Source organism: Neltuma alba, unplaced genomic scaffold (assembly GCF_004799145.2).
Source record: "Neltuma alba isolate B1F8T4 unplaced genomic scaffold, ASM479914v2 tig00012994_pilon, whole genome shotgun sequence".
Lineage (NCBI taxonomy): Eukaryota > Viridiplantae > Streptophyta > Magnoliopsida > Fabales > Fabaceae > Neltuma > Neltuma alba.
The window spans coordinates 44,975-66,404 of record NW_021637346.1 but is presented as its reverse complement, the minus strand read 5'-3'; the positions used below and the strand labels follow the sequence as shown (position 1 = coordinate 66,404).

The 21,430-nt window shown below is 36.0% G+C and overlaps 3 protein-coding genes across 8 annotated transcripts; all 3 read right to left on the bottom strand.

Moving 5' to 3' along the window:
- Positions 1-218: 218 nt before the first annotated feature.
- On the bottom strand, positions 219-4,051 carry LOC114733343 (probable prolyl 4-hydroxylase 10). Of its 3 annotated transcripts, none has more exons than XM_028920798.1 (9): positions 4,015-4,051; positions 3,633-3,867; positions 3,432-3,519; positions 2,584-2,681; positions 2,312-2,409; positions 1,678-1,807; positions 1,386-1,573; positions 1,190-1,281; positions 219-538 (listed from the first exon to the last, which is right to left on the bottom strand). In XM_028920798.1, the coding sequence occupies exons 2-8, from the start codon at positions 3,830-3,832 to the stop codon at positions 1,208-1,210; spliced, it is 876 nt and encodes a 291-aa protein (XP_028776631.1). In that variant the 5' UTR covers positions 3,833-3,867; positions 4,015-4,051; the 3' UTR covers positions 219-538; positions 1,190-1,207. The 3 variants fall into 3 exon arrangements, with proteins under 3 accessions (XP_028776631.1, XP_028776630.1, XP_028776632.1); XM_028920797.1 differs by lacking the exon at positions 4,015-4,051 and adding an exon at positions 3,956-4,011; XM_028920799.1 differs by lacking the exon at positions 4,015-4,051 and having other exon boundaries at positions 3,432-3,516; positions 3,633-4,008.
- A 2,987-nt stretch (positions 4,052-7,038) lies between these two features.
- On the bottom strand, positions 7,039-14,064 carry LOC114733341 (mitogen-activated protein kinase 9). 4 transcript variants are annotated; one of them, XM_028920793.1, is made up of 12 exons: positions 13,808-14,064; positions 13,243-13,660; positions 13,085-13,156; positions 11,865-12,273; positions 11,040-11,167; positions 10,685-10,744; positions 9,450-9,599; positions 9,012-9,167; positions 8,564-8,701; positions 8,383-8,456; positions 7,763-7,864; positions 7,039-7,595 (listed from the first exon to the last, which is right to left on the bottom strand). In XM_028920793.1, exons 4-12 carry the CDS (start codon positions 12,268-12,270, stop codon positions 7,304-7,306), a joined length of 1,506 nt encoding a protein of 501 aa, XP_028776626.1. In that variant the 5' UTR covers positions 12,271-12,273; positions 13,085-13,156; positions 13,243-13,660; positions 13,808-14,064; the 3' UTR covers positions 7,039-7,303. The 4 variants fall into 4 exon arrangements, with proteins under 4 accessions (XP_028776626.1, XP_028776627.1, XP_028776629.1 ...); XM_028920794.1 differs by having other exon boundaries at positions 13,243-13,312; XM_028920796.1 differs by having other exon boundaries at positions 9,516-9,599; positions 13,085-13,660.
- Positions 14,065-16,990: 2,926 nt separating this feature from the next.
- On the bottom strand, positions 16,991-20,990 carry LOC114733324 (uncharacterized). The gene is made up of 3 exons (XM_028920769.1): positions 20,808-20,990; positions 20,124-20,645; positions 16,991-19,144 (listed from the first exon to the last, which is right to left on the bottom strand). Exons 1-3 carry the CDS (start codon positions 20,988-20,990, stop codon positions 16,991-16,993), a joined length of 2,859 nt encoding a protein of 952 aa, XP_028776602.1.
- Between the last annotated feature and the right edge of the window lie 440 nt (positions 20,991-21,430).

The following is a 21,430-nucleotide window of genomic DNA, read 5'->3' as shown; positions in this document are numbered from 1 at the left end:
TGTGATTATATTCATTTCTTGAGATTCACATTGACCAGTCCGTTTTCAAGAACATTAGTTTTAAGTTTAACTTTTAGTGAAATCATGAACTGTCAAGATATTTATTTAATGTTATGAACAAGTTTATCAGGCGTTGGGGAAAAAAAGAAAAAAAACAAGAACAAGCTAATCAGGACCATACGGTTGCAATTTGTGGAAGAGTAAAACAAGCCGAAACGTGGAAGAAATCTCAAGTTAGCAAGCAGATATACTCACCATCTTATGTATTATCTCGTACATTTTTCCTCAGCCTCGGTAATGCAACATTAACAAATATGTCAAACTTTTATTATAATATCGCTAAATAAATGAAAGCACACAAGGAAACAAGAGGGGGGAAAAACAAATAGCTAGTCAAGCAATACAAACAAAATTACAAAATGCCGCGTGATGCTGTGAGCTGTTAACAATATTTCCTTCAGAGACTTGGAGGGAATCGTTGTTAAGCACTTGATCAGGCTCTCAAATGGAACAACATGGGCGCAAATAATTCAAAAGCCTGAAAACGAAATCAGTTTGTGAGAATGTGGGGGGAAACGCTACGCAGCACATTAAAATTTAGATGAAGACATTCCCTGAATTTTATTGAATTTATACAGAATTTCGCTTTATTTTTAAACCCACTACAAATTTCCCGTTCGCTAAAATTTTGTAAATTTCACCCCTAACGTTAAAACCTACCAGGACTTTTTTGGATCAGAGTAAATCACAGAGATCACAAAAAGGTCCAAGTGTTCCAGTGTTTTTTTTTTTTGGGTCAGACAAGTGTTCCAGTTTAGATCTGCTGCTCTTGGGGGGGGGGGGAAAGAAGCAAAAAAATAAATACACGGCACCCAGCTTGAACCTATATCCAGTCTCCACTCTAGATGTTTGGGCTGAATGCATGACAATAAGTTCAGTTCAATCCATCAATTCCAGGAGAAAATGTTCGTGATAGGGGCAGGAGAAATCATAAATTCATGAATCGCTCGTTTGAGCCTACCATTCATTTAATACTGAGAGGATATGTCACTGAAGGCAACATACATGACAACACAAAACTGCATGTAAACAATCTCCCAGCCTCGATAACATTTGAAAGGTAATCTATTGTCTTAGGTCAACTACAAGATGATATTTTTCAACAGTGCAAGGGTTGTGGGACAATTACCTATATAGTAATTTATTTTTAAACTTTGTATTCATTGACACGCATCCATTTGGTAGATGACCACTTGTTGCCCTTGATTACTGGACAACCTCCTGAAGATGATCAACAGAAGAGTTAATCTAATTAGTTTATCTCCACCAAAGGTTAATGTCGTAAGCACATCAAGCAGCTCAGTAATAGAAGTATGGTATCTTACCATGTAAACTTGAAGGATCTAAAGATGCATCAGGCCTCATGCTCCAGAAAAGTAAGGCATCACCCTGCTTTGGCTTAATCGAAAGTCCTTTCTTTCCACAATCAGAAAGTTCATTCCACCATGGCACAGAGCTGAAATTTCCCTTCGCGGATGGGAACACTGTCTCACCCCCTTCTTCAACATCTGTACTGTATCATTAAATACAAAAACAATACAAAATGAACCCGTTCATACCCAAAAGACCAAGAAGAGAAAGATAAGAATAATCAAGAGGGCACTTGGAGCCACTTACAGGTACATCAGCACAGTTGCTATACGCTGCCCCCCATTCTTGGTGTTAAACTCATCTTGAAAGTAGTCATAGTGAGGCTCATACTTCTGTCCAACTTCATAGTGGAGAACTTGAAGTCCTTCACCATGCTCTGTATGTTGTGAGACATAGTTTAGATGGTGGTTTTGGAGGTATGTGAATAGGATGAATGATAATTCACTTTCTGAACATCACAAAACCAAAATTCCAGATAGTGGATGTAATTATAAATATTCCTATCATGGCCATTAGCTGGAACAATTCTTTTCATAAGTACAAACAGAGCCAAGTTTACCACAATGGAAGTGTCTATAACTAATAGCAGTAATTCAAGATCCCTCAATGAAAGAAATAATTTGCATTATTAAACATTAATTGTTAAAAACAATATGAATGCGAATGATTGATGTTTTCTAAAAGAAATCCTTGTCCTACATCTTTGTTGTTTTTCATTTCAGAATACAGAACAAAAACACAAAAATGCATAAGCAGAATCATGGTTCAGATATACAATTTCACTTACACAGAAATAATAATCTGCACGGACATCTCAGACTAATTAAATTTCACAACAAGCTAAACACTAGTTTGAATTCAAGAGGCCTAAAGTACTTACCTACAGGTATAAAAGTAAAATCAGCAATTCTTTTCTCAATATTCCTCACAATCTTATCACGTCCTCTGGCAAGAAATGTTCCAGAACTTGTACGTACTCTAAATATCAAAGTAGTATGGACAATTAAAGTATTCAGTCATGGAAGGGGCAAGCGCATGTAAATAAAGCAAGTAATTATTTATTTTCTTTTTTCATTGGAAGTAAGCCATTATTTCTTTTCGATAACGAATTTACATGACACTTGATAGACAAGGATGGGGGAATAATCAAACCTGCTGTCTTTGCTCTTTCCAGTTTCACTATCAACAACTGTTGACTTGTGCATATGTGGCTTGGCTGTCTCGATTAGATATTCACACTCCTCCCTTGTCTGCTCAGATTAATCAGTTCAACTTTAGTATTTGAAAAGTGGAGACAACATATATAAAATATTAACGCTCCAGCAAAGCAAGAACCCCAACCAAGAGTTTGACACTCTGCAAAACTAACACTGTAATTATAAGACACACCGTTTGGTTGTTCTGCCAAGCATGGCGTAGCCAAGGAAAATATAGAACCACGATTTGCCAATTTGGCGATATCACAAGCATCAAGCCATGAAGATGGAGATAAAAGGGAGGAATTTTACAAGAACAACAGTTTTACTTCCAGTGCTACAGTACTCAAACCATCCTCATTTTTTTCCTCTGAGACAACCCAGAAGCCTTTGCTGTACTCAATTGTGTTCATAAAATGCATTGATATCACCAAATATTAGGCAGTTCTTCTTTCTAAGAGATCATGACAATAATTCAGATAAAACATTCAAATTTACAAACATAGCATCCTTTTTTGAGAAACCTTTCATAAATCTCGAGATGGAATTATTAGCGAACCATCAGAATGCATTCCATAAACCTGGATTGCAAGTGACATCAGCAAAAAAAAATTTCTTTTCTTTTTCATTTTTCAGACATACATATGTATTTTGCCAATCAGACAAACTTGAATTTGCAGTTTCCGCTGGACGACGCCCCTCGGATCATCCAAGGTGAGTGTATACAGAATAGAAAACAGCAAAAATTTAAGAATGCCGACAAAAAAATTAAATAGAAGATCAAATATTCTTTCTTGAACTCACCAGAAAATTATGATAAACAAAAGCTCTAGGCTCCCATGATATTATTTCAACCCACCGCTCTCCCTTTCCCTCTTCACCTTCACTTCTGCTTAAAAGCAGCAAGAACAGAAAATTCAAACCATCTGACAGGAGAACAAAATCTAAACAGATAAAAGAAGTAAAAGACAACCAAGTTGAATTGAATGCGACCTATGGCTATACCTGTCGTGAGTGCTACGAATTATGGAGTTAAGATCATTGGCCTTGGGCAAATCACGATCACCAGAACTATTGGGAACGGAGAGAATGCCGAGAGCAAGAAGGATGAGAATGAGGAAGGTGAAGATGACGAGCAAGGTGAGGATGAGCGTGGACAAAGATGATTTCCGAGGAGGAAGGCGCGAGTACCTGGGCTTCACCATCGTGGATCTCCAGGGATCGAAATTCGAAAGTTGATCTAGAAACTCAATGCAGATCCCAATAAATCAAACCGAATCGAATCGAATGGAATCAAAATACGAACTACACTGCTTCGAAGCTCTCACAAGTTACAGTTTCCTCCTTCGGCAAACTGAACTAAGCTCCCAGGAGACGATGGCCTTACCTTGCGTTTCTGTGGATTGTCTGAGAATGAGTCTATGGTCTCCTCATTTTTTTTTTGGGGTCAGCCCTCCTAATTATTATTTATTATAAATTTAATAATCACGACTCCGGATCCTCCCAATGTGGACTTTTTATCCTCCTTTTTTCATAATTAAGACGTCTTTTTTAATTAAACATTATTAGGAAAAAAATATTAAAATATGATCAAACAATCAATTAATTATTATTTTTTCACTCTTTATATCATATGATGATACTATTATATAAAGTATTGAGATGTGAAAAAACACCTGTTATAGTAATTTAAATTTATATTATATATGATAACATTCATTGATCAATAATCAATAACTTAAGATGGGTTAATTATTAGCGAAAATAACTTTTTTCCGAAAAAATAACACTTAAACATCTATATAAGATAATAATTATTCTAATACAATTATTCTTTTAACTATCAAAGTTAGGTTCATATTTTTCAAGCTTATTGATGCTTTTGAAAATTACACTCAGACTTCTCAAGATTCTGCTAGAAATATATTTTTTGGCATTAAAGAAATATATATCATCTGGAACAATATGGATGGAAAAAAGAGAATACATGCAATAGGTTGGGATCTTATTTGCACACCGAAAAAGCTGGGAGGATACGGTATGAAAGACCTAAGCAAGCTGAATGATGCATTGCTCGAACGAATTGGGTGGAATTTAATCTCTAAACCTCAGAACTTATGTTCTCAAGTTTTGAGGGGAAAATATGGAAGGAAGATGGGCTTGGGTCATGAGCAAGTAGTGAGAAAATCATATCCTGACATATGGAAGAACTTGGAAAGGATCTAGCCATATATTAGAAAAGGAATGGTGTGGGAAGTAGGGGATGGAAGAACAGTTAAGTTCTAGAGGGACATGTGGCTGGAAGATGGAAAGACACTAGCTGACAGTTGTAACATACAACTAGATGAGGAGGAAATAGATAGTGTAGTAAGTAATATGGTTGATGAAAGCGGTAACTGGAATTTTGAGAAGCTAGAACGACAAATCCCGGACAATGTTCTAAAGTTGATTAGGGCAACTCCTCCTCCTGGTGATGAACTGGGTAAGGACAGAATCAAATGGGGTTACTCCTTGCAGCAAGATTATGTGGTTGCGGAGATGTATGCTTTGATGAAAAGGGAAGAAGGATATACTATGGGACAAAATATGGAAGTGGAGGGGTCCTAGACGAATTCAAGTCTTCCTATGGATTGCAGCTCATTATAGGCTTCTAACGGCTAAAAGAAGGGGAAGGTTTCTGGGGTGCTCGAAAGAATGCCACAAATGCCAAGGAGTGATGAAGAATTTAATGCACGTACTACGAGACTGTGGGGCGGCGAAGAGTTTATGGGAACAATGGAATGGCCTAATTGGAGGACTGAAATTCTATAGCTTGAATGGAAAGGAGTGGTTTAGGTGGAACCTGAGTAGGAGGAATATGAAGTGGGTGCTAGTGTTGGGGGTCGGATGTTGGTACTTATGGAACTAGAGGAATAGGGAACTCTTTAAGGAGAATTTTACTATGCCTCCTGATCAGAAAGTAGTTGTAAACAATTATGTGAATGAAATACTTTCTGCAAACTGCAGCTTTGGTGCTATAGGAAGCAGAAAACAGGTGAAGAATATCAGCTGGCAGGCTCCTGAGATTGGCTGGCTGAAGTTGAATGTGGATGGTGCTGTGAAAGGTTTGCTAGGCGAGGCAGGCAGTGGAGGTATACTGCGAAGCGGTGACGGAGGATGGGTAAAGGGATTTGCGAAAAGGCTGGGAAGATCCTCTATGATTAAGGCAGAGCTGTGGGGTGTCATTATGGGGCTTCAAATGGCGCGAGAGGTTTGCTCTAACAAACTCATCACTGAATGTGATTCTGTTGCTATAGTTAATCTTTTAGAGAAAGTTATGGAGGGTGATTTGAGAAATTCTAGCTTGTGTCAGATTTTAAAGAACGAGCTGAGTTATTTTGATAGTTTCAAAGTACAACATATATATTGGTAAGGGAATACTTGTGTAGATAAGCTTACTAATTTGAGTCTAACACAGGATATGAGAGTCAGATTCTTTGATAGGTTGCCAAAGGAATTGTTACAATGCTTGTACAATGACTGTGTGGGTGTTGCTTTCCCACGGTCTATAGTGACGGAATAGGATTTTGGGCTCTACCCTGTATTTTCACCAAAAAAAAATCTAAAGATGAGAATTTTGAGGGCCGGTTAAAAAAAGAAAAAAGATGAGAACTTTGAAGGTACCTTTGGTACGAGGAAAAAGAAGAGAAAGGAAGAGAAAAAAAATTTAATTTGAAAAAATAAGATTAAAAGCTTTTTAATTAATTATTATTATTATTATTAAAATTTTAAAACCCAATTTTTCTAATTTTTCAAGTAGGGCCCATTAAATTTTTTTTCCCTCTCTATCTCCCATTCATTTCCCTCGTACCAATTACCAAATAGCAGGAAAGCAGGAAAGATAACGGTGAGAACTTATGCTGCACCTCTCCCACCCCATAGAAATAAGTAAATAAAATTTTAACGTGTTATAAAATTAGCAGGGTTTGGATCATTAATAAGCTAGCTACTCCTCCGCTAGTATTGTACAGAGAGAGAGAGGAAATTTTTTTGAATGTATTTAAAGATAGAGAGAAAAAATTTTCATATAAGAATACAATTTTACCATTCATTTATTATTATATTGACTTTATTTTCATAGAGTAAAATGCAAGTTAGATAAGGATAAAATTTAAACTGTTAAATTTTGAGAGTTGATGAAATTTAAAATTTTTCTTTATCTGTATAAAACATACTTGAAATAATTTGTAAATAAAACCAAAATGATCATGTGCACTCTATCGCAGAAATGTATAAAATGAAATGTTGAGGAATAACTAAAATAAATAAATAATGTCAATTCAAATATTAATATTTAATTTGTTTTTTTTTTCTTTTTATTAGAGATAATTTTTAATATAAACAACTCTCCTAACTGGAGTTTGAACCTTAATTTGTCACTCTGTGAAGAATAGTCACTTTCGATACTATTATTTAAATGTATTCACGTCTAGTTGGCTTAATTTAAACGTATTCACGCCTGTACAAGAACGATAATAAAAATATTCAAGTCCATCCCCCCCCCCCCCACCCACCCAAATTTTATGAATTGCCCATGTCTCACATGGTAGCGTCTCGGGGCAGGGGCAGGGGCAGGGTCTGGTCCTTGAAATTGTGTCCGTGATCCAGAGATGGCAGTTGATGTCAGCAGGGTACTCTTAAAATTTACTTCCTGGTTTTGGATCCATGACAACTGCCCACATAGAATTATTCAGACTAGCACTCTTTACAAGTCTATGGCCCTTATAAGCTGTTTTGCATCGGTTGTTCTGCATTATTAATGAGTTTCCGCGAGCATCTTCCATTTTTTTACCATTCCGGGACCCTGGAGGACTCAGAATGCTTGCACGCACAACAGAAGCTGCATTCTCCTTCTTGAGCGAATTTCTGTTCGTTTCCTCCTCCTCCTCCTCCTCCTCCTCCTCTTCCTCAGCTGCGCATACCCGCTCCCTGTAGTGAACTAGCCAATCAATTCAGAAGAAACAAGGAAATCCAATAGCATAGCCACTAAGGATACAGGTCAAGACATGAGAAAATATATAGCGTTTCAAGGGTCGTCTATCTAATGCTTCAGCATAGCCACTCGCTAAATCTCAACATTATGGTCAGCATGGTACCTGGGCAATGAGGCATATTTCCTATATAGCAGTGTGCTTCTTTCCCTTCTGCTATTATTTTCCTCAAGATCAGCAAATCGGTGCTTGAAGCCATCAAGTCCACTGGTTAAGTGTTCATCATATGATCAATGATTTCCAGCAGAGAATGGTATAAACAAACAGAGAAGTTACTTGGATATAATTTTGTGGGAGGGAAATAAATGGCCTCAGAAGAGGAAACTATACGTGTGATCAAGTTTCTGCCAATGTGGGAATCAACAATACATAGTAATCCCACTCCTTATTGGACATACCTAAAGGATCATCGGATCAAAATGCCTAATAGTCCAATAAAAAGAAAAACACTAACATTTTGAAGTAGATCTAATTATGGGCTGTTTGCAGGGGAGTTATGAACTGAAGATTCAACAGTTTTCTATGAGAAATAAAACTAAAAATTCACCATATGATCAGATCTGCCAGGATCCCATGAATTTCCAAGGACTATCAGTCTTGGATGTGAATCATAGAAATTATCAGGCTAATTTTTTTGAGATCAAGTCGTTGTTAGGAAGATTTTCTCGTCTTTGTAAAATTCAGTTACTAAGATCATCAAAAGCACCTATCGTATGATGCCTTACCTGGGATACATAAAGCTAATCTTCCCTGCACCATGAGCATACTCCTGCAGCATCTCTGGATGATATTCTAAAATCTTCATCCTCAATAAATAAACAAATTAGACATCTAGACCGGGAATGACAAGAAAAAATAAAATGCTCAACTTCATGACAGTAACAAGCATCACAGGTGGGTTCATACCTCTCTATATATTAGTTCTCTTATATCATCTTTAGTCAATTTTCTTCTTTCAAACTCGAACTCAAACTTCGAAATTGGTTTCATGGATGGTTCATCAGCCAAATTTGCCAAACCATAAAAATAGGGATCGGCAAGTGCCTGTAAAATGGAAATTAAATATCAGAAGCCGAGCCGCATATGTTTCAGATAAAACAGACTTCGCAGTAAAAAAGGATGAAACAAACATAGGTTAGTTTCTCAGTTTTTTCCCCCCCAAAATGAAAACATATTTACATATTTTTAAACTCAGAGCTGCATCCTTGATTGTTTCAAAAGAAAAAAAAATTCAAATCTGAGTCCTTGATTGTTTCAAAAGAAAAAAAAAATTCAAATTTTATAAATTTATTGTAGAAACATAAAAAAAAAATCATCTAATAACAAAAGAGTGCACTGAATGTCTGAATCTTACCTCTTCAGCAGAAGGACGCTCAGTAGGATCGAACGCAAGCAAGCGCTGAAGTAAACGAAGAGCCATTGGGTCTGCATGAGGAAATTTTTCTGATAAAGGAATGGATGGCTTTCTCCCCATGCTATTTAAATATGTTCTAGCTTTTTCATTCCGTATCTGAACAAATTAACGAAATAGCCAAGTGATAAGATCAGCATTTATGAACTGGCTGTAGAGATCATCCGTAGGACAACCACAACAAAAGTCTCTATGAAGCATGGAATCTTTAAGAACTGACAGGTGACAAAAAAGATAATGTGACACTCAACGCCAACAACCTCAAATTTTGCTATGTCAAGGTGTTTGTGTACATATCATATCTCATGAGTCCATGTTAGTGTCTATGCTCCTTAGATTGAAAGATTTCCTTACGACAAAGTCATAGTGAAAGTAACAAACCCTTGCAATGCATTCAACAGAAGGAGTTCCAAGCAAATCAGTTATAAGATCCAATTGATGCCTCACATTCTTTCCGGGAAACAAAGGCTCCCCAGTTAGCATCTCCGCAAAAATACATCCTATGCTCCAGATATCTATGGCAGGGGTGTACTGCATAAGAAAAAAGTGTTCAGAACATCAGGAAAAAATTAAAAAGAAGATAAAAAACAGAAAAATCCATTTGTTTATTCTTATTGAGCCAAAACTGAAACACATGTTAGAACACATTTAAGGAGCATCAAAATAATTGGCAAAGCTGAATTCGTCCAGCAATGCGAGATTTCTTTTCTTTCGCCTGGACCTCATGAACCAAAGAGCACCTCAAAAGAAGCAAAATAGCAGGTCCCATTCTGACTTAAAGAAGGCATTTCAAATATAATTGTTAACATCTCACAATATGTGCGTGTGCGTATTTCTTAACTCAGCATGGCAAAGCACATGCCCTCAATCCTTAACAGAGGCTAGGGTTATTTTTTCCAAAAATAGAACATATGTACAATAACAAGAACAAAATTTTATCCCACTAGGTGGGGTCGGCTGCTTAGATCACACGATGTTATTGAGCTCTATCCAAGGCCAAATCTTTGGATATGTTGTTAATTGAAAAATCTCGCTCAATAACTTCATTAAGGGTTCTCTTTGGCATTCCTCTATCCTGTTTTAGAGGACTCCATACTGTTTGATCAACCTTTTTCATTGGCTCATCCAAAGGCCTTCTTTGCATATGACCAAACCACCTCAAATGGTTTTTTTATCATTTTCTCATCTATAGCAGCCACTCCAACTTTTCCACGTACATGTTCAGAACAAAGACTATTTTTTCTCATATGACTATACATCCATCAGTATTCTCATTTTGCCTGCCTCCATTTTATGTTCACGCTCCCTTTAAAGCCCAATACTCACTACCATATAGCATTATTGGTCCTCTAGCAATGCGATAAAACTTTTCGTTAACCTTTTTAGGAACTTTAGGATGCTGTAGTTACTGTGACTTGGTAGTTACTCTAGTACTAATCTTAATGTGTACAAAAAACCTTTCCTGGACTCTACAATGCTGGCACTCATGGTTAGTAAATAACCTTCAGAACATAAATGGTTAATGGAATAATATATTTGAAAGAAGTTAAAAATCAAAATGTCTTTGCAAGATATTAAGATAATTACAGAATGTGTCAGAAATTAGTTTCAGTCACCTTGGAGAAAAAAGAGCCACATAGTTCTGGAGCACGATACCATCGAGTCGCAACATAATCCTTAGTAGTTGTAAAAAGATAGGTGTCAGGACGCAATATATGCCCAGCAGAATAGCTCTAAATTTAAACCACGGAATAGATCAATGATAGGTATGTGAAGCAACAATTTTAAACCAAAATCTCTTCTGGAAGTGATGAGATTGATTATGCTGCAAGTGCTATAATAAAACAGCCACATAGCATTATGGTAAAACTTGTGTAGAAGATGCTGCTAACAGAAGGGTTATAGCTCTCAGTTTACTTGGAATTTTTCTGTTATTAGAAAAAGAAACCATTGAATGATAAGAGCACATACTGTCCAAAAAATAGCAGATGGGGCCTCATCAAATGATGCACGGGCAAGCCCAAAATCACAAATCTTTAGTTTGCAGTCTGCATTAGCCAGAATGTTTTTTGGTTTCAAGTCTCGATGGAAGACATTCGCTGCATAATCAATGGAGATTAGATATCAGAACAAATATAGTCTAGAATTTCATGAGTAAACAGGCCTAAAGCATACTTGGTCTAACTTATAGGCTTAGACGAAGGTTTAGAGCTTGGTTCAACAAGATTAAATACCCCACGGAGAGTTTATCAAATCTGGGGGAATAATGATATGTAATTAGGGATTTAGATAAGATTTCGTTAATTACTAGGATTTATTTTATCTAAAATAGATTTAAATGGGTTTTGGACGTTATCTTTTTATTAGAATGATTTAGGTAGGATTTAATTAAGTAGTAGGATTTCATAGATCAGGATGTCCATAGAATATTTACTAAAGATTAGGATATCTATTAAGATTTTTATCTATAAGGATGGAACTTATTATTTTTTCCCTCTATCTCTCTGTCTTTTCTCTCTCTTCACCCCTCTTTCTCTCTCTTTTCCATCTAAATTTTATAACAGATTGGTAGTTTAAACCAATAAACATGGATGAAGCCTAAGATTTACTGATAGACTCAGACCAATATCTGGCCTTTATTTAAGGGCCCTAATAAAGTTGGATTTAGCCCAGTCCATACCTAAGATGTATAATGGTCTTCAGTCCAAGCATGGCCCAGTCTGGCCCATTGACAGTTATAAAGAATGGCAAAGCTAAGCAACATTCAGTCAAGGACATTATGGCAAGATATCAAACCTGAATGTATGTATTTTAGAGCTCGAAGAAGCTGATACAAGAAGAATTGGTAATGTCCAGGAGTGAGATCATGGTTGGCTTCAATAACTTCATGAAGATCAGATTCCATTAACTCAAATACCACATAAATGTCTTCAAATTCTCTTTGACATGGAGGAAGCATTATGTGCTTTATTTCTACTATATCTGGATGTTTGAGCAGCCGAAGGAGCTCTATTTCCCGAAGAATGCGAGTGGCACTAGAGACATGTTCAAACACATTGTTCATCTTCTTGATAGCAACCCTGTCTCCACTGTATGTATCAATTGCAGATGCAACAACACCATAGCTGCCCTTTCCGACAACTTCTTGAATTTCATACCGACTTGCCTCTCCATACTCAGTGAAGAAATCTTTGTCCAGCATTCTCTATGTTCAACCAAACCAACATTAGATAAGCTTAAGAAAGATAACACAATAAGCAAAATAATACCAAAAGGACAATTGATGCCAAATAACCTCTTACATTCAGCTGCAAATATGCAGATCTCATTGCTGTTATTAATATAGTTCTCATTAATTAAAAAATTATGCATAAATACTATTGCCTCTGATCCTTATTATAACATGTTTCCAGCATTTTCACGCATCTTAAGAAAAAGTCATTACATTCTTAAATTTGTCAAAAATAAATCCAAAAATTCCAGTTTTTCCCCTATTAAAAGGTTGTTACTTCCCCTCTTTTCCATTATCTCCAAGAGGACTCATTAATGGATCAGGGATATAAATGTCCAAAGAATAGATATTACATCATCCCTGATATTGTGGACGAAAAATGGGTTCTAGAAAACCCTTATAAGGACCAGAGGGACTATTTCATTACAATGAAAATTCCTTATAGATAACTCTCCTCCCAATTTGGTCCTTGAGAGAAAAAACTTCTCAATTTAGTCTTTGAAAGATAAAGACGGCCTAATAATTGTGAATTAAGTAAACTCAAAATACTAGCGCCAATTAGCTTATTGTAAAACATAAAATTCGAAAACCGGACATTTGAATTTTGAAGCATGTAGCATTCATTGTGTTTTGATTATTCAGAGGCTGATTTGAATTCTGAGAAGTAAGTATTGTGATGCCACAAGAATTCAGCGAAAACACAACCAAGACTATTAGCCAAATAACAATATAAAAAAATAAGAATTTCATGAGACTATTTTGTATACAAAGAAGAAATCTGAACCTAGACTTTGCTCTGCAGCCAGTCAACCTCAGATGATAGTTCGTTCCCGACTCACTGACATGCTCAGGTAATCTATAAGAATAAGAATTGATCAAGATAAAAGAATGTTTGATATCTATACATAATATGCCCTTCAAAATTGGAAACTTCGATTTTACTCTGCAACCAGTCAAACTCAGCACTCAGAAAGCTGTTCGTTCCAGATTCGCGGAAATGTCCAGTAATTCACTGAAGAAAAGGAACCAATCAAAATAAAATCTCACAAAGTTATTTTTTTTCTTTGGAGAAAACGCTCCTTAAATTTTGAACTTGACAGCCAAACTTCCATGATCATCCATCACGCTTAAAATTCCTCAAAAGCAGGGAAGAAATAAAACTTGATAATATTACAAAATCAGACATAAAGAGAGAAATAAAAATATAAAAACAAATGGAACAGCATGTAGTCCAAATACGGCAATATATTAGCTCAAGAAAAGGATAGATAATTGCGGCAAGAAGCCTCGATATGCAGGCCTTAACGGAATCTTCTATTCAAGCACATAGAAAGAGTCAGAGAAGTTAGCACAACTGGACCTGCAACATAAAAGAAGCGCGGTTATTAATAAGGATACAGAGCACCACGTGATCGAGACACATGAAAAATTATACGGTGTTTTTTAAGAACGATTGAGGTATGTTCAAATTGAGCAGATATGAAATGAAAGTGGACATGAATTAAACCTGTATCAATTTTTTCTCTGTTCTCTTCAATCAACTCCGTTTTTGAAGACTTCCAGCTGACCTCTTCACGCATGGCGATCAGCAATCATGAACTGCACGTCGTAGCTCGTCGGAGACGATGCTGAAGAGTCGTTAAAATAGTGACGTGGCATAGGAGGCGGGGCTAGATTTTGCTCCCGCCGGCGGTAACGGGAGGTCAATCTAGACTGGGTTCGTAATCCGCGGGATCGGACTCAGGAGAAATGGGTGCAGTTGGTCTTCATTTCTAATATGATCTAACGGCTGAGCTTCATTTATTATTTTAAAAGCGATACACTACTATATTATATATATGCATACATACACATATATATATTGTTAAGTTTCCCCAATATCTCAAACAACGTTTCCAAGAAGGGAGGAGTGATCTTCCACCGCTTCCATTTCTCTCTCTTCTCTCTCTCTTTTCTTCCTCATCTTAATTCATTTTCATTCTCTCAAACTTATTTTCTAATTATTGTTCCCGTGCATTGTACGGCTGTATTTAAGAAGGATTGGTTATTATATTGTATTAAGATTATATAGTAGGATATAACTAAGAGATTTTTCGCTTGTAATATTGTCCTAGGATGTAAATCAAAGAGATTTATATAAGAGCAAATAGAAAAAGTCCCCATGTCAACGTTTCCAAGACCCATTTGTCTCTTTTTTTTCCTAATTTAATTCATTTTCTCTCTCTATATTTATCATTATTTTCCGTGATGTCCTTGTATAAGAAGTTTTTTATACTTAATTAAGATATTTTAGGAATAACAACACTTTTTATTATAAATCCTTAATTAAACTTCTTTAATTTATATAAAGTCAAATGGGAAAAAGTCAAGGACTGGAGGAGATTACCTCTAATCCTAATTATAAGACCTGATTTGTAATTTATAAACAAGATTTTATAATTAAGATATAAAAATTAGTAATATACCATATCATTAATACTATTATAAAATATTATATTCAAGTCCAAAATAAATATAAATAATTAAACGTAGCCCGGGTCTTTGGACAGGCTAGCAAGCAACAAACTGTTTGTCTTGATGCCAAACAAACGTAAAAAATACAAATTAATTTTATTTATGAAAAACAATCAACTTCACCTAAAATATATTTCCATAAAAAAAATATTATACTCCTCCGGTCTTTAATATAGGACCCAATTATTGAATTGGTTTGGTCCTAAATATAAGACCCATTTATCATATTTATCAATTTTCTCTAAATTACTCTTATAGATACTCCCTCAACCATAATCAAGTAGAAGAGGAAGAAAGGTATTAAGAAAGACGATTATGGTATTTTAGGAAAAACATGTCATATTCTTATAATTAACTAACTTATTTAATTTTTTAATCTAATCAAATTAGTTAAATGGATATTATATTAAGACAGAAGTAGTAATTAATAACAAAGTCATTTAAAATGTTAAAAACTCGTTAATTACATAATATTCATATATAATATATTGAGTTGATAAATCAATATAAAATTAAATTTAAAGCGATGTAAGGGTGTTTGGTAAGATCAAAACTATGGTTTCAGAAATACTTTTATGATATACAAGTAAATATATGAATGAGTTTATCTTGATTTACAAAAAAGTACTTTGAAAAATGTTTATTAGCTTCCCAAACACCGTGTCGTTGCCTCTAAGAGTTACATATTGCCTAAAGAGTGCATGCATAATCCGATAAAATTGTCTACTTTTCAAATATTTATTACAATCAACTCTCCAAACGTATATGATAACGTGTCTGGCCCAAAAAAAATATAATGTAAAAAAATTAATTTTAATTTTTTTGCCAGAGCAAAAATTAATTGTTAATATTTTATTAAAGAATTATTTGTAATTAATGAGAGAAGTCTCTTTCATGCAGTTGACAAAAAGAAAAGTCTTCTCCGTATGCGTGTATACTCCATTATCCTCTACAAACATAAATGTTTTCCTCTAGAATTAGGATTCTTTTAATTGCCTCACTAATACCCACACAGCTTCTTTTTCTCTTCTCCAGCCAAATTAAAAGGGTGTTTGGATTTTTTTTGGAAAATATTTTCATACAAGACGAGATAAAATTTTTAATTTTATAAAATCACTTCTAAAACTTTTGTTTGGTTTTCACCTAAATACCTTTTAAAATCTTAAAAAGTTTTTTATTTTTTTGTTTTTCAATGATGCTTCGATGAATCAGCTTCTTTTACTTGAATCAGATAAGTTTGTTAATGCATTTTATTAAGTTTAAAGTCAGCTATACTATTTATTTTATGTATATGTGTGTGTATCACATCAGAAGCAAGAAGGATTTAAATAAACAAGATTAGTTTCCTGTACGACATAAGGTATACAGGATAATTTGATTGAAATTTTTTGCTAAAAATATACATTGTCTTGAGCAAAATTTTAGCTAAGAATTCACATTCAAATTTCTGATTTAAAAAGAGAAAAAGAGGGAAAAGTTACAAGATCAAAACAATATTGGCAAAATGAAATAGAGGCATGAAGTCCAGTGGAAATTATTTTTGATATATATATATTTATAAACATATAATTGTTTTACTCCGCAACTACGAGCTTCTTTCTTTTTAAAAAAAAAAAAGAAATGATAATTAATGCACACCTAATTTGAACATTAAGCATTCTAATTGATCGGCTAAAGTACTAAAGCCGTGTGCATTAAAACACCATACATAAAGGTGAACATTTTGGCGGTTAAATATTTTAGTTACTTTGGTATGCCAAATAGAAAGTAAATAAAATAAAATAAAATAATTTTAAAAAATTATCCATGCCATGTAATCAAAAATGAAAAATTGTACAACAATAAACAAACAAATTATAATAACATGACAAAAGTCACATATCAAAAAATGTTTTTTTTCCCCAATTGCACATGCCAGACGCCTCTGCACTTCTGCATAGAAGAGCAAGTTGAAAACATGCTATAACAAATATCAGCAAAACGCATTCAACAAACGAAGATCAGCAACAGGAAAAAAGTGCAAGAATCCTTATCAAATCATGAACATACAATACACGTTCTAATATCATAATTAATAAGGCGCACTTAAAACAAAACATCATTGTACGGTCAGGATTGTACGGTCAGACACGTGTTACAAAACATCATTGTTCATTCCTCTTACACCGTTACAGGGTTAGCTTGCACCCCAATTTGATTTAGTCAAGCTGGACCTCAACAGGCGTTTACCTTGGCTCTGACAAGTTTCTGGTGATAGCTGTTGATTGTTTTGGTATGCATTGGATAGTTTCAGCTGCACCAGCTCGCCCCTATGCCGAACTTTACTGCTACTACGTCGCAAAAGCATCTGCTTCTGACAGCTTCTATCTGCATCTGACTTCTGTTTAGGGCCCGTCCTCTGTGTCTGCTCCCAACTTGGGTTATTATCATCTGCCAAATTTGGAGAATGCACCTGAACTTGACCTTGGTCTTGTGGCCAGAACTCACAATGACGTTCAATACTTCCTGGGGATTGCAACCTCCTGTGTGTCACAATGTTGTAGAAATTTGGGTTTCTCTCACTATTACTGCCATTGTTTGAGGGCGCCACTGGCACCCATGTCCATGAGCAGTCTTCAGTAGGCACTGGATTAGGAGGCCTCCCTCTACGTCTTCGCTTTGGCAACTTCTGTTCAAGGTGTCCAAATTCTGTTTTCCCATCCAAATTCAACTTTCGCTTAGGACGTCCTTTATTCCCATGTTGCTGTGGCTTGTCTTCTAAACCACTCATAGAAGACAATGAATCTTCCATTTTGGATGCTGTGCCCAAATCTCCGTATACAAGTCTTTGCCATGACATTTGCAGTTCCAACTGTAGTTGTGATGTTTCTCTCGTTGTGCAACCTGGGCCATCTTCAGAAGTTGGATCAACTAACTGCTGCAGCTTAGGAGCGGCAGGAAGGTTTGGATTAGGCAATGAGTAAATTGTTTCATCTGGTTCTAAACTAGGAAAGCTCACTGAAGTGAGAGCTTGGTCCTGGAGCTGTAACTGCTCCTTGTGTTGATGAGGACTTCTATCTAGCTCGAAAGATCTCCCACGACCACGCCCTCTAACCTCACCTTGAGGTCTCAACTGCAGCTGCTTATATTTAGGCTTCTGCGTGTTACCAATGCTACCATCCGAGGGCAACAATGACACCTCTGGAGAGTCAGTAAAAGACTTCTCGTTAGGTTGCCACTCACCGCATTGCGTTATTGGCATGTGCTTCTCCAGATCCCAAAAAGCCGTGCTCTCTTCCACCCTCCCTTTGGGACTTCCTGGCATATCATCCTGTTGTTTGTGCCCGTGAACAGTCATACAAGCTAACGTTTTGGTTGCTGCATATAAATCAGTCTCTGCAATACCACACTTAAGGGTTTGAACGGGCAATTGTGTTGGGGTTAATTCTACCCATTCTGATGGTGCGTGCTCCAAGAACTCAGTAGAAACAGGTAATGTCAGACAAGTCTGGGAATTGGAAGTCAGATCAATTGGAAGGTCTGGTGCTGTCAGCAGGGATGAACAAGGAGTTTCCATATGAAATCCGAGAGCCTCCTGATCCACAAGCAATTCACAGGCACCAGAGAATTTCTGCTGGACGGAAGGCGTCTCGTTCTGATGCTGTTCTTCTTGCTCTGAAGTCTGCAATTTTTCTTTTGGAATAACGGCAACAGTAGGACTAGAAAGTGAAGCACTCAAGTTTTCATTATTGCTGATTTCATCCGAACAGAATCTTGATACCTCAGTTGTGGCCTCAATATGCTGTGTAAGTGATTGATTTTCTACCATGGCCAACAGATTATCTGACTGATTCTCACATTGATTTTCTGCAACAGTAGGATAACCAAGTGAAGAACTTAAGTTTTCATTATTACTGATTTCATCTGAGCAGAATCTTGATATCTGAGTTGTGGCCTCAATTTGTTTCTCACATTTGTCGGTATTTTCATTTTGTCGTGTTTCTCCTTGACCCTGTTCCTGAACCCACCGTCCATGGCACTCTTCAGTCACCCCAGGCTGCCCCATTTCAGATTTCCCCTGTTCCTCAATCATTTGATTAGTCCCCGTGCCATGTAAGTCAGAAAGTTGATTTTGTTCTTCATTCTCATGCTCTAGCAACTCATTACATCTCTCTGCATCTTCAGTTCTTTGCAGCGTCTCTTCACCTCTCAAATTATCTGACTGTTTCTCACATTGAATGCGTAGCTTGATCACCATGGGGTTCTGTCTTTCCACGAGCCTCACGATATGAGGCTCGGTGCTCATAATTTCGCTTGAGCTGATTTTGTCATTCAACTCCATGATTGCCTCCTACATCAAAAGTAAGACAATGTAAAATATACCTCAACCAAAAATAATGAGACGGATGATGAGATAAAATTCGGACAAATAAAAAATTTCATTAGATCAAGATAAAAAATAGTGACAAAAAAGAATAACAGTGCAATGCAATTCAAGGAACTTAGAACAAGTCAAATCGTATTTACCTAAAAAAATTGGCATAACAAAACCAAAAAATGCAGAGCAATCAAGGACAAAATTTCTGCACCATTTCACACTTTTCAAGTTTTTAAAGCAATCAACTTCCATGTCCTTCTGTAATATGTTTTTTGTTGACAAGTATAATGAAAGTGAAAAATAGAACGATCCATCTGCACTTTTTAACATGAAACAAATGAAAAATAATTAGTCCATTCAGAAAACAACCTCAATGCTTTATCTTTCCAGTCATAAAGTTCATAGCATAATAACTCTCAAAGGAAGGGGATAGGCACACTCTTGAAAGTTCTTTGGACGTTGTTTATCATGATTACGTTAAGATTGTGAAATCCGATATGCACCAAATAGTAGGTTAGTTGCATGCCTTAATTTAAGGGTTAGAGGTGGGAGGAAAGAATGCATGGTGAGCCTTATGAATCAAGGTGAGAAAAAACAAGAATCAATTAAGTGTTATTATTTTAAAAGGTGGTGATGATGATGATACTGGTGTTGTGTTGTTATTATTTTTCAATTTGGATTTTAAAAAAGGTTCTCTAGCTTGCCTGTTAGTGCACTTATTCCTAGGAAAAGAATGGACGGAGAGAAAAAACACGAATCAACCAAGCATTATTATTATAAAAGGTAAATGATGTTGTTGATGTTATATTTAATTTTGATTCTTAAAAAGGCACTGTAGCTTTTGTCTGTTCGTTAGAGTATTAGCTTACTGACGCAAAAGCAAAATCCCAATTCTACAAAGGCAGACTAACCAAAAATAAAAGCCATAAATTACTGTTAAATCACACATTACTTGAATTCGTTCGTCGGAGTTTTCAATTTGTCGTGTTTCTGTTTCATCTTGTCCCTGAACCACCAGTTCATGGCACGCTTCAGTCACACCAAGTTGCCCTATTTCAGGTTGTCCCTCTTCCTCAATTGGTTCATCGGTCCCTGTACCATGTAACTCTGAAAGATGATTTTTTTCTTCATTCTTACGCTCATGCAAATTATTACATCTCTCTGCACCTTCAATTCTTTCCAGTGTCTCTCCACCTCTGTGATTTCGTCCCCTTCTGTTTTTCTTTCTCCTTCTGCCACCCCTCCAACCTTTCTCTTTCCTCTCATCAAACTTATAGTAATCATCCATAAGCGTATATGTACCACTATCTGTGCGAAAAAGCTCCTTAGCCTGGCAAAGCTTTTTCAGATGAAGACCAAGAATCCTCGAATGAGCCCAGGGTAAATGTTGGAACTCATTTTTGATAAACTCCGAGATAGCCTCCTCAGTCGATCCGTTTCTTTCATTTAACTCCTTTACTGCCTCCTGTATCATCTGCACACCCAGGCCGGCAGGAATTGCGTGAATAAATCGAACAATAAGCGAAAAAAGGTCAAATTTTTCAAATGAGATTCAATTACAGCATTGTCTAGTTCGATCCCCAAAAATACTAGAACAGGCACAGAAGCTCGTGAGTTAGGGGAAGATGATAATTACCAAGGCGTATGGCGGATGAGTTGGGGTTTCAAAGGAGGTGAAAAGCTCTTGAATTCGACGTTCGACGACGGAAGCATTAATTGCGGAAGACTGAGAGAAGAGAAAGTCCTTAATCTTACCCATAATGCGGGTGTCCCTGCAATCTGTGACGCGAAGCTGTAACTGAGATTGGGGTTCTTCCATGGCAGCCGGAACGACAGGGTCCCGAAGCGCCGAAATTTGAGTCGAAAGTCGACTAAAGACTAGAGAGCCCTTGTGCTCTTCAAATCTTCGGGGTATTTATAGTTACGGATTCTTGGCGGTGCGCAGACTGAATAAAAAATTAAAAAAAAATGCTGAAGTATAAACAAAATAGAAGAAATAATAGTTGTATAAACAGGATAAAATAAAAATAAGTAATAGAAATATGTGGAACTAAATAAATTCAAATTTTAAGATCTGCCAGCAAAATTTTAATTTTAATAAGCTGTTACTTTCAGTAAAAATAGTGCTTATATATTTAAAATTATTAATTAATACTCCTATTAGGAATATTTTAAAAAAAAAGATAGTACTAGAAGATAACTTATTTCATTCAAACTTAAAAAACTAGCTATTTTTGAATAACATTTAAACTCAAAATC

Coding starts and splice junctions, on each gene's coding strand:
- LOC114733343 (XM_028920798.1), bottom strand. CDS start 3,832: ATGGTGAAGCCCAGGTACTCGCGCCTTCCTCCTCGGAAATCATCTTTG. Junction 2,410..2,583: donor GGAAAGAGCAAAGACAGCAG/GTTTGATTATTC, acceptor TTTGATATTTAG/AGTACGTACAAGTTCTGGAA. Junction 1,574..1,677: donor GCAACTGTGCTGATGTACCT/GTAAGTGGCTCC, acceptor TTAATGATACAG/TACAGATGTTGAAGAAGGGG.
- LOC114733341 (XM_028920793.1), bottom strand. CDS start 12,270: ATGCTGGACAAAGATTTCTTCACTGAGTATGGAGAGGCAAGTCGGTAT. Junction 8,457..8,563: donor GAGAACTAATATATAGAGAG/GTATGAACCCAC, acceptor TTGAGGATGAAG/ATTTTAGAATATCATCCAGA. Junction 7,865..8,382: donor ATTAGCTTTATGTATCCCAG/GTAAGGCATCAT, acceptor ACACTTAACCAG/TGGACTTGATGGCTTCAAGC.
- LOC114733324 (XM_028920769.1), bottom strand. CDS start 20,990: ATGGAAGAACCCCAATCTCAGTTACAGCTTCGCGTCACAGATTGCAGG. Junction 20,646..20,807: donor CTCATCCGCCATACGCCTTG/GTAATTATCATC, acceptor CTGGGTGTGCAG/ATGATACAGGAGGCAGTAAA. Junction 19,145..20,123: donor ACTCCGACGAACGAATTCAA/GTAATGTGTGAT, acceptor CTTTTGATGTAG/GAGGCAATCATGGAGTTGAA.